The sequence below is a fragment of the Haliaeetus leucocephalus genome, unplaced genomic scaffold (genome assembly GCF_000737465.1).
Source record: "Haliaeetus leucocephalus isolate CR32 unplaced genomic scaffold, Haliaeetus_leucocephalus-4.0 Scaffold306, whole genome shotgun sequence".
Classification (NCBI taxonomy): domain Eukaryota; kingdom Metazoa; phylum Chordata; class Aves; order Accipitriformes; family Accipitridae; genus Haliaeetus; species Haliaeetus leucocephalus.
The window spans coordinates 5,208,210-5,218,032 of record NW_010972742.1 but is presented as its reverse complement, the minus strand read 5'-3'; the positions used below and the strand labels follow the sequence as shown (position 1 = coordinate 5,218,032).

Genomic DNA, 9,823 nt, shown 5'->3' with positions numbered 1-9,823 from the left:
TTTGGGGAGACGGGGGGGGGGGGGGGGGGGGGGAATCTAAGAATCTGTGGATCTCCAAAATCCTTTGGCTGAATATAATATACAAATGAGCAAACCAGTGACACGAGAATGGAAAAATCTTCATTACCAGATCTCAGGAATTGTGATCTAGTGCAGTCACATTGTGCATAATTCTGCCAGACTATAGAAGTGCACACTGACAAGAGATATACCAAAGCAACCAAACACCACTGAAGCTCTGACAAGAAAGATGGACCAAATTAATGGATCTGGGACAGTAACACAGTAAGCATGCTGCACAAGGCTCTAGCACAGCTCTTTAATTGCTCTGGTCACATCTACACTATTTAAAAAAAAAAAAAAATCATATTGCAAAAAGGACTCAGCTAACTGTGTCAGTCCTATACTCGTAGGACCAGTCCTGCAGCATGACTAAAGGCACAGTTGCTTGCTGATTAACAGAGTCTGACAGCTAGAAGTTACTTGACATTTTACTTAAGTGAACCAGCCCAAGACTTCAGTTGCCTGGCTTTAGACTTCAGCTCTGCTGCAGTGCTGCATTTTCCACATGTAAAACAAGTGCATAGCTATTCCTATCATGTCCAATCAATTGCCTCAACTTAGTCTGTAAAGTATTCAAAGCAATCTAAATGTTGTGTAAGGGAAGGACCATTACATAAGAATTAAGAACAGCAGCACATGCCACCGTGACACATGCCAGAGAAGCACCTCTCAACACACTGCTCCAAGGCTCTAGTGAAATAACTGCCTTGAATCCAAAAGTTAGCCTCCTTGCACTGCCATTCTCATGTCACGAATACTAAATATCCAAACTCTCTGGGTGCCCAAACTGCAAATCCCTGCTAACATCCAGTACCTTGCCACACAGCTCAGAGAAAAGCAGTTCCATGAGGATACCTAACAAAAGTCTAGTTTATTACAAAAGAAGGTGTTCACAGTGGGCGCAAGGCCATGTGGACTTGAGGGAGGAGGTAACAGGAAAAGATGTATTCAGAGCAGTGGTCAACAATGTTTAAATGATTTCTGGAGAACTGTTTAGTTGTACTACATAAGCAATTAAAAACGGCGGTGTATAAATGTAAGTATTGAATATAAATAATGGAAATTATTTCTTGAATATAAATAATGGAAATTATTTCTTGAATATAAATAATGGAAATTATTTCAGGACTGCGTAATAGATTGCTTAGCTCATACTTTGAATACTGGGCACAGTTCTAGTCATCTCTCTCCAAGAAAGAATTTACAAACATGGCCAATGCAGAATGGATAGTCAGGGTTGAAGAAAGTTACCAGTATGAACTTGCTAGCCTTAAAAGCCAACTTTATGGGTAAAATACATTCACTTAAACTGAAAAACTTACAAACAATAAGCTAAATCCTGAGGTCTCTGCTTTATTTTCCCTTAGTTCTTAAACAGGTGAAGATATCTGTTCTAATATTTTCACCGAGTAAGAATGACTATAAACAAGCTTTCCAATTGTATAGCATAAAGCGATTGCTTTGCATTAGCTAAAAATGCTGGTTATATTACATTTCTGATTGAAACTGCAGTTGATCCTTAATTCAGAAGTTGCTCTTAAGCCTCCCCTTCACACCCCCTTTCCCTCCCTGACTTGTTTGCTCCTTTAGCAATCTACCTCCCAACAGAATTCTATTGTTAACAAAACTCAAATTGGTATGTAGAGCTTTACCGCAGAGGAGTACTGCTAAGAGGAAATGTAAGTTCAGATGGATTTCCTTATCTTACACTAAAACCAACTGGTGCTTCTGTTCATTGCTCTCTTAATACCAAACACAGTGTATGCATGGGATAAATACAGTTATTTATTAAGTTTTCCAGCCACTCCTGCTGCAGTCATTAAGTCTTTATTGACTAGAAATCAAACCTCCTGAATTCGTCATGATTCCAAAAGGGAAACAGCTGCTATATACAGTGTCACAGACAGCAGGTTGTAAACAAGGCTTACTCTTCCAGAAATGCAAATGACTGCCCTGAGGGACTCCCTGTGTTCGCACATTATATCATCTATTAGGAAAGAAGCAGTTCAGGAAGGAGACAGGGGTCTGCGCAACCCAGAGAAATAATATTACCATGAATCTAATGGCCTTAAATCACGTTACAAAGACTGCATTTGAATTGACGGGAAGTTTGACCCACGTCACAAGCAAAGACACAGAAGGGTTTAGCCAGCTCCATCTGTGGAGCAAAAGAAAAGCAGCTGCCTAATCAAAGTACGTAGAGCTCACCACCACACAGAGAACATGGGAAAATCTTATGCAACTTCTAACTCTCAAATAACAAACGCACAGGCCAGGCTCTCTTGCACTATATGTTCAGGACTGAGCCTTACGCACCTTGCCTGCGTATTTCACTGAGACACTACTGCTGCTGCGCTTTTATGAATTCACAGCAGAGTATAGCAAAAGCAAAGCCCCCGGAACTATTCACTGCAATAAGTATTTGCCATATTAATGACACAAACACCGTACAGCTTGTCCACCTTCTAACATTACCTTTGCATGGCACTACATATTTCAAAATGCTGAGAAGTTCATTATGTCAGTAGGTGCCTCGAGGTGGGCAGGAGGAGGGGATACAACAAGCCCCACTGTCACAGGGCAGGTAACTCAGCATCTGCTGAAAAATTAGGCCCATTAAGTAGTTATGGTCTGCAGAAGGCAGGCACCCACAATCTGAGGTTATGCTGCAGAGTTTATTGCTGACAGTCTTAACTGACTAAAACCTCAGTGACGCACGATGCAACAACACAGCACGGAGCCAGGGATGTTCCTCTATGGTTTGTCTGTGGGGTTTCAGTGATGCACACCGCATCCAGCTCTGTTGTGACTTGACTGCTGTTATGACAAAGTATGCTGTAAGCTGTATGAAGCATAGTGCTGCAACACAGATCAGAAGTTTCTCCAGAGCCCAAGTAAAAATAGCTTAGTGCACTCTTCATTGTGAGGATGAGTAAGTTCTTAATGAAGAGATTTGCATCCCGCAGCGCAGCAGCCTACAGGCTGGAAAAGCAGTTTACCACTTGACAGCATAACTGCGTTTGCACAGGCAGGAAGATCAGCTTATTCCAATTTCAAAGTAGCACTATTTCTACATCTATGTTCAGAAAGACTTTGCCAGCGATTCAGCTCATGACTACCCAAGGCAATGTAAGTGGTCGCATCTTCTATCGGTAAGGAGGGAGATAAAGACTCTCTACATTGCATTGGAATTGATGGTGAGCACCCAGGGAACATGGCATAAGAAAAGAGAAAAAGAAACTTCAAGCGTGAAACACCAGTATCTCTCCGAAGTTATACTTACAGATGAGGAATTAATGTCATGCTGATATCGTGTTATGAGATTTTATGTCTTTAGGCAAATCTTAAGCTATTCAGGGACTCCAAAAAAATTCTTTGATACAGCAGACATAACCTGATCTGAAGGTCACAGAGCAAAGGGGAAAGCTCCTAGAGATTTCAGTAAGCTTGAGAATACTTCTATTTCCCTCAGCTTCTCCACTCAAAACCAAAACAAAACCAACCAACCAAAAAAAGGCCAGTACATCTAAAACTCATAAGTAACTCAGAGTCAGCACAGGAACAGAACTATCAACTTTTAAATATCTTTTGTTTTTAGATATGACATAGGATTGGCCAGAGAAGAGAGGAGGGAATGGAATGATAATTCTGTAACAATAATTTTGGATAATTTTGGACTAAGTGTGATTTCAAACTGACAGCTGGCTGACTTGCAACAAGCTCAAGCAACTGTAAGCATCTAAGAAAGCAAATTCAGTAGGAAAACCCCTCTGCCCCAGAAAAGATTTCTGAATATCACAGGATACAAATAAAATCTTAATACAAGCTCGTCGGGTACGGGTTGAAGACTTACTGAAGATGAGTCAGTCAAAAACCCACAGCAAAACAAAATACCTACCCCATGGTTTTAGCAGTGTCAGAAGCTTCTTGACTTAAGAGAGTTAAGGTCAAATTTGTGCTTTATGTCTTTCTAAATCTACCACTACTAAACTACTTTCTAAATCCACAACACATTTACATTAATCTCAAAACAACTCAGGATGGAACCTTCCTAACATAACAGGAACAAAAATCAGAACGAGGTGATGAGCCCCGACTTCAGAACAGCAGTTCTGCGAACTCAAGTACAGTTCATTTTTTACTGCCTAAAGCTGAAGCTGTTTTCTGGCAAAATTACGACCGTGCTACTCCTCAGCAAAGAGACAGATCCTCCCTGACACCGAGTACCTCAAAACTGCTGTCCATCCCTCAAACTACTGTGCAAATCAAGAGGCAAAGCACTCAACCCCTCCCATGGTTGGCCTCAGCCACTTCCTCTTTAAAAACAGATTCTGAAAAGTCTACTTTGAAAATAAACCTTTAGAAAACCAGCTGATTTTTTTTTTTTTTTTAATTGCAAGAAGTCTGCAAAGGCACCACTAGGTACCACATTATCCCATAAAGATGTCAGCTTTTTAGTGATTGCAGCTCTAAAGAGAAGGAACAAACAATAGAGCACTTCCTTATATGTACACCAGCTCTGCGCTGGTGACGGAGACCATTTCCCCAAATGGGCAAAAAATTGAAGCAGCTCCACTGTGGTTTTTGAAAGAGAACTGCTTTACAGCACACATCCCACTGCGATCCAAATGAAGCTAAAGCTTACAGTGATACCTACAAGGCTTCCCAGTATTAGCATCAGCATGTTGCACCATTTACTTAGTTTATAAGGATATTTTCACAGTACAGCTTTCTGCAGCACAGTAAGCTTCCTACCCTGACTCTGCTGAACTGAACTGACAAAACCTTTGTGCCAAACTGCACTTTGTGTCGACACTTAAACATCTCCCTGTGATTGTCAGCTGCTGGTAATTTAGAGGCTCAGTATGAACACAGGAAGGGCGCTCAGGGGCCCTTGTCCACTCTCCTTTGACTCCTGCATAGACTGTGACCACTGCAGAGATTGAACACAGCCTTTTGCTCCATGTTCCTACACCAAAAAAGGAGATGGGAAGAAACAAAGCTAAACACCCTGCTCTCTCCAAGAGCAACCACCAGACCGGCTGGCTGCAAAGATGATCAAGCCCATAGTGGCCGCAAAAGCGGCACAGAAGGCACGTGCCTTCTGCATATCGAACCTGAGCTGGTCCTCCAGGAGGAGTCTGGACCTCGGTGCAAGATACCCATACTGCACATCCAGCCCTGCCCCTAAGCACACACCCGAGGCCCTTTGCAAAACAGTCCTGGAGAAATAAGGAGGAAAATAACTCTTAATTTGCTTCTCTGCCACTATTCTGGTTACTTAATCCTAGCTAATTGTAGGACCAAGAGTTATCCCTTAGGCAAGGCCATGTTAAGTGCTTGTTGCTGGCAGCTGTGTCACAGAATTTCCTGCTGCAGTTGTCAAAGGCTACAATGACTGAAAGCTGGAGAGATGAGAGCATTTCAGAGCCTCATACAGCTTAGCATTAGGTGCATTAGGGAATTGCATCTATATATTCTTTGGATTGCATGCGTCATTGTGATCACTGCAGAATTTTAACTCCATTACTCTATAATGCATGACGCAAAAAATAGCTCTAGTGTGTGCTCATAATTGCAGGTACAAGCTAAAGTAGCCAAGGTGACAACCTCAAGCCAAAGAAATGAGGGGAACTGATCCCATTGCTTGAAGAGCACCTTGTTCCATCAAAGTGAATAGCACTGGCTCTGAACACAGCCAAACTGTCTGCTTTCCGGGCCAGACAGATTTTTGGGTACTTTTGGGAGTAGGAATGCAGCAGCCAAGCCATAAGGGGCAAGAGAAATCAGAACTGCTGCAATAGGAGGAGGTAAAGTCATCATATTGCTTCATTTGAAGCCGAGCAGTTTCTGCATCTCCCTGGAGCGAGTCCCCAGCAGCAGCGCTTGGTTAAACAATATCCTATTTTGCACTTGGGAGTTATGTAAGAGCGGTCCCAGTCACACGGGCAGAGGGAAGCAAAGAAAGAGCATTATTCACAGCCTGACATGGATGAACCCAGTTTAACACATGCACTTGGAAAACACTGTTCTCTCTGTTCAGTAATATTAGTTCACATTCCACTCGTTTTGATAACCTTTTCCTTCTCCATCTATGCTGCTGACTGACTGGAAAGTCGACTAATGCCTTCTCCCAAGATTAGCCAACACACATAACTGCAACAGATTTATTTTTTTCCTTTCAAGATACCACTGAGCCTCATTTGGTAATAAATAATTTACAAATACATACAATAATAAGCTAGAGAAACTTTGAAGAGAAGCCCCTCTGCTTCATTTTACAGGGAAAGAGCACCAGAGTAGGAATTGCTTCCCAAAATTTACTTAACACTATCAGATTGATACACCACTAATATATAGCCTTTCACTCTGACCTGAAAAGGCCACCCTTAGAAAGGGATGTAGAAGGAAGAAGCTTCAGCCCTCTATTTCAAATAGTAAGTCACATCTCTGTATCCCTTTGACACGGCCTCAGCTTTGAAAAATATCTAGGGCAAGTCCTAATTTTATCTATAAAAAAAATGTATTCTAAAATCACTTTATACAGATAAAGCAGAGATGATTCTCCTCTGTCAGAAAAGCCCACATGTGGTGTTAATCTTCAACAATCCTGTACATGCATTCATCTGTAAAGTGCCCTGGCAAATCCAGAAGACAACAAAGGATCAAATCTGCATGGTGAATTTACAACTAATAACCAAGCAAATTACAAGACCACAGAGATATTTTTCTCTTTGATATGCAATAGCACTTCAGGGAAATTTTCTGAGCTTCTTTTTCATTTACTGTCCTCATTTCTAATAGCATCCTTGATGCTATCTGCTATGCAACCTCCATGATGCTCAGCATACTAGAAACATCTTAAGATCCCACAGTTGTAAAGAAAAATTTGTATACGAGAGCTTCCCGGGATTGAATCAACTGAGAACAGAATGAAGCAGACCTCTTGAGGAGCAAAAGCTACATTTTACAAGGGCTATCTTGGACTAGAAAAGATTCCTTACCTATAATTCAGTTTCCTTTCCTGTCCCTGTAACAAAATGTTTGGTGTATTTTCAGCTTCCCACCCCTTCTTTTTTTTGTTGCCCCCCCCCCCTTTTTTTTTTTAAAAAAAGAAACAAACCTTTTCAAATATTCTGGCTACTTTCTATCTACATGAATCAAACTCAAGGAAGACAAAAAACTGCCCTTATGCATTGTAATATGGCATTTTTGATCTACATTTCTGCATCCTCTGAGCAGATGTGCAACACCAAAAAGAGAAGCAATTTAAACATGCTTTCTCTCTCTCCATTGCTTCCTTAAGTTACAGGTACATCACTGGACTTGGACATTTAAACTATAAGCATCCTTCTGTACATCCAATTTTGAATCAAACTGAAGAAACAAAATATTTCAAGTTGGATATGCTGAAAGAGAAATGTGTGTTTAAAATTAAGCATCAGTTCAAAAGCTTCACTGAATGGGGTTCAATGTATAAAAGCCACGAATGACTCTGCAACCAGACAGCAACTGAGATATGAAAATAAAAGCTACGCGCCATCTGTGACAAGCATGGTTTCCAGGATTCTGCATAACATAAAAAGCTGTAAACCTAGGACCATGAACAACAATCCGGGTAATACTTCATTGCAACCAATGACATCAGGACATCTTGAAAGTGTTGCTCAAAAGGCAGAAAGTTTAGCTCTACCTGAATCACAGAGCGACCAACAACGTGTGGTAACTGCAAGCACCCCTCAGGGAGCCCTCACAAGCTTGACTGTCACAGAATCTGGGGTGTTAGTTAAAACTGATTTTGCATAAGCTCATTTGGGGCCATGTCAGCTATGTTAAACTCAGATATCACCTTCCTGAAGAAAACTGACTGTATCTGTTTAGAATTTTTATGCAAATATAGGTCTCTGCAGAGATCTCCCTATTTTTAATTAACCTACAGACTGACTTAAGTGAGGCATTAAGCCTCAGAAGGTTTATCCTACCAATGGGATTGAGGAACTAAACCCATCACATCCATGTTTACAAACAGTCTCTCCACCCTCTGGCTCACCTTTTCAACATCTGCTTTTGTAACATTGATGTCAGCATCCATTTTCTCAAAATACTGCTGCGCTCGATCAGCTTCTTTGCAATCACGTTCAAACCGCCTTTTGCTCTGAAAAGGAAAAATGGAAGCCTTCATTACGGGAAACAAACATGATACCAAAATCTACCTAAAACAACACCTGCCCCTGAACTGATCTGCTCTAACAACTGTCAGATTTTAGAACTCACTTGTTTACATTGGAATACTTCTCCATACTAAAGCAGTTCAAAAACCAAAGTTACCAGAAACACATTTTTTGTTCCATTCTTCAGGCTGCTTGATTCTACCAACATCACTAGTATTTCAGTATTTTTCCCTGTTGGCATCTCTTCTGCTCTCGTAGACCAAATCACTCCCTTCCAACACTTAACTCCCTCGTTTTTGTAATGCACAAGGGAGTTACTAAGATGCATATATTTGCGAGTAGGACTTTTGGTTACTGATGCCCCCTTTCTTTATCGTTTCCTCTACTTACAATCTCACTTCTCATTCATCACGTGAATGACAATTCCAATGTATTTACTTTTGAGAAATGGCACCTTACTCAAGAGATGTTCCCATTCAATTTATTCATGCAATATGAAGCTATTCAGCTTAGAGTGGAGTATCTGAATAGGACCCTCAGGGACTCTGCATTTCCAGCAACGGTTAGCACACTTTTCAAGTCATATCAAATAAAATGCTACTCATGATCAACACAGATCCCACAGAAAGCCAAGTGTACTATTAAACCAGACTTTTTTGTGTCTACCAGCGTATTTAAGACAGCACAGTTTTAAAAATCCCACTTCTACGGCTTTTATCCATACACCATTCTTTTTCCAAATACAATGTTTGGAACAGTGTCTGTGAAAACAGTATAAAAATGACTTAAATGTCACATCTGAGGAAGTTTCCACTTACTGCTTCAAGTTGTTTCCAGCAAGTTTCAATATGTTGTTGTGCCTTTCTACCATCATGGAAGTGCTGTTTAGAAAAAGAAAAGAGAAAAAGAAAACATTTTGAACAACAAAAGAACAAACAGTCAATTATGCTCAAGGAGTTCAAGGGAAAAAAAAAAGAAAAAACCAAAACCAAAACAGAAATGATTCTGACAGCTGTGTTCTGCAACACTGATAAATCGAGCAGGTGTGTGATGACTATCTAATGTCTCAGCAGGCTGCAGATGTATATTTGCATCAATTATAATGGTTAGTTAGACTAAGGCTAATTAATCCCTTTAGCAATTCTACCTTGTATTGTTCACTGTATTTCATAATTATTGGTTTCCCATACCAAGAAATCTGAAGCACTTTTATCTGAAGAGTATTTCTTTGGTTACTGACTGAACACTAGCTCCAAATTAAAATTTCTCTCTACATGGAATTTACCAAGATGCCCTTGATTGGCACATTCTAACAACTGGTATTTGTCCTGATTTTCATTCAGACTCAACATAAAACCCTTTTCTTCCTAGTTACTGGCTGCGTGTGCAAGGCCAGCTGTTCATTCTCGAGAGGTATTCAATTCTTTGGGTCCCTCCAGAAACCCTCCTCTCCCACACACTGGGGGTGTGCGCGCGTGTGTGCACACAAAAAGGTGTTACAGAAGTTTTAAATATGAGATATCAGCTACGTACTAAATGAAAAGGAACTTCTCCTGACATGCCTTTTGGAGCAAGACTCTTAATTCTAG

General features: G+C 40.7%; 1 protein-coding gene across 4 annotated transcripts in view; it reads right to left on the bottom strand.

The window, feature by feature from the left end:
- FNBP1 (formin binding protein 1) overlaps positions 1 to 9,823 on the bottom strand; it is a 101,229-nt gene that overhangs the window by 38,904 nt on the left and 52,502 nt on the right. For all 4 annotated transcript variants that reach the window (XM_010570912.1, XM_010570914.1, XM_010570911.1 and 1 more), the window contains exons 5-6: positions 9,053 to 9,115; positions 8,114 to 8,218 (exon numbers count right to left, since the gene is read on the bottom strand). In XM_010570912.1, the coding sequence (XP_010569214.1) occupies positions 8,114 to 8,218; positions 9,053 to 9,115 (168 nt within the window). The remainder of the gene's footprint in view (positions 1 to 8,113; positions 8,219 to 9,052; positions 9,116 to 9,823) is intronic.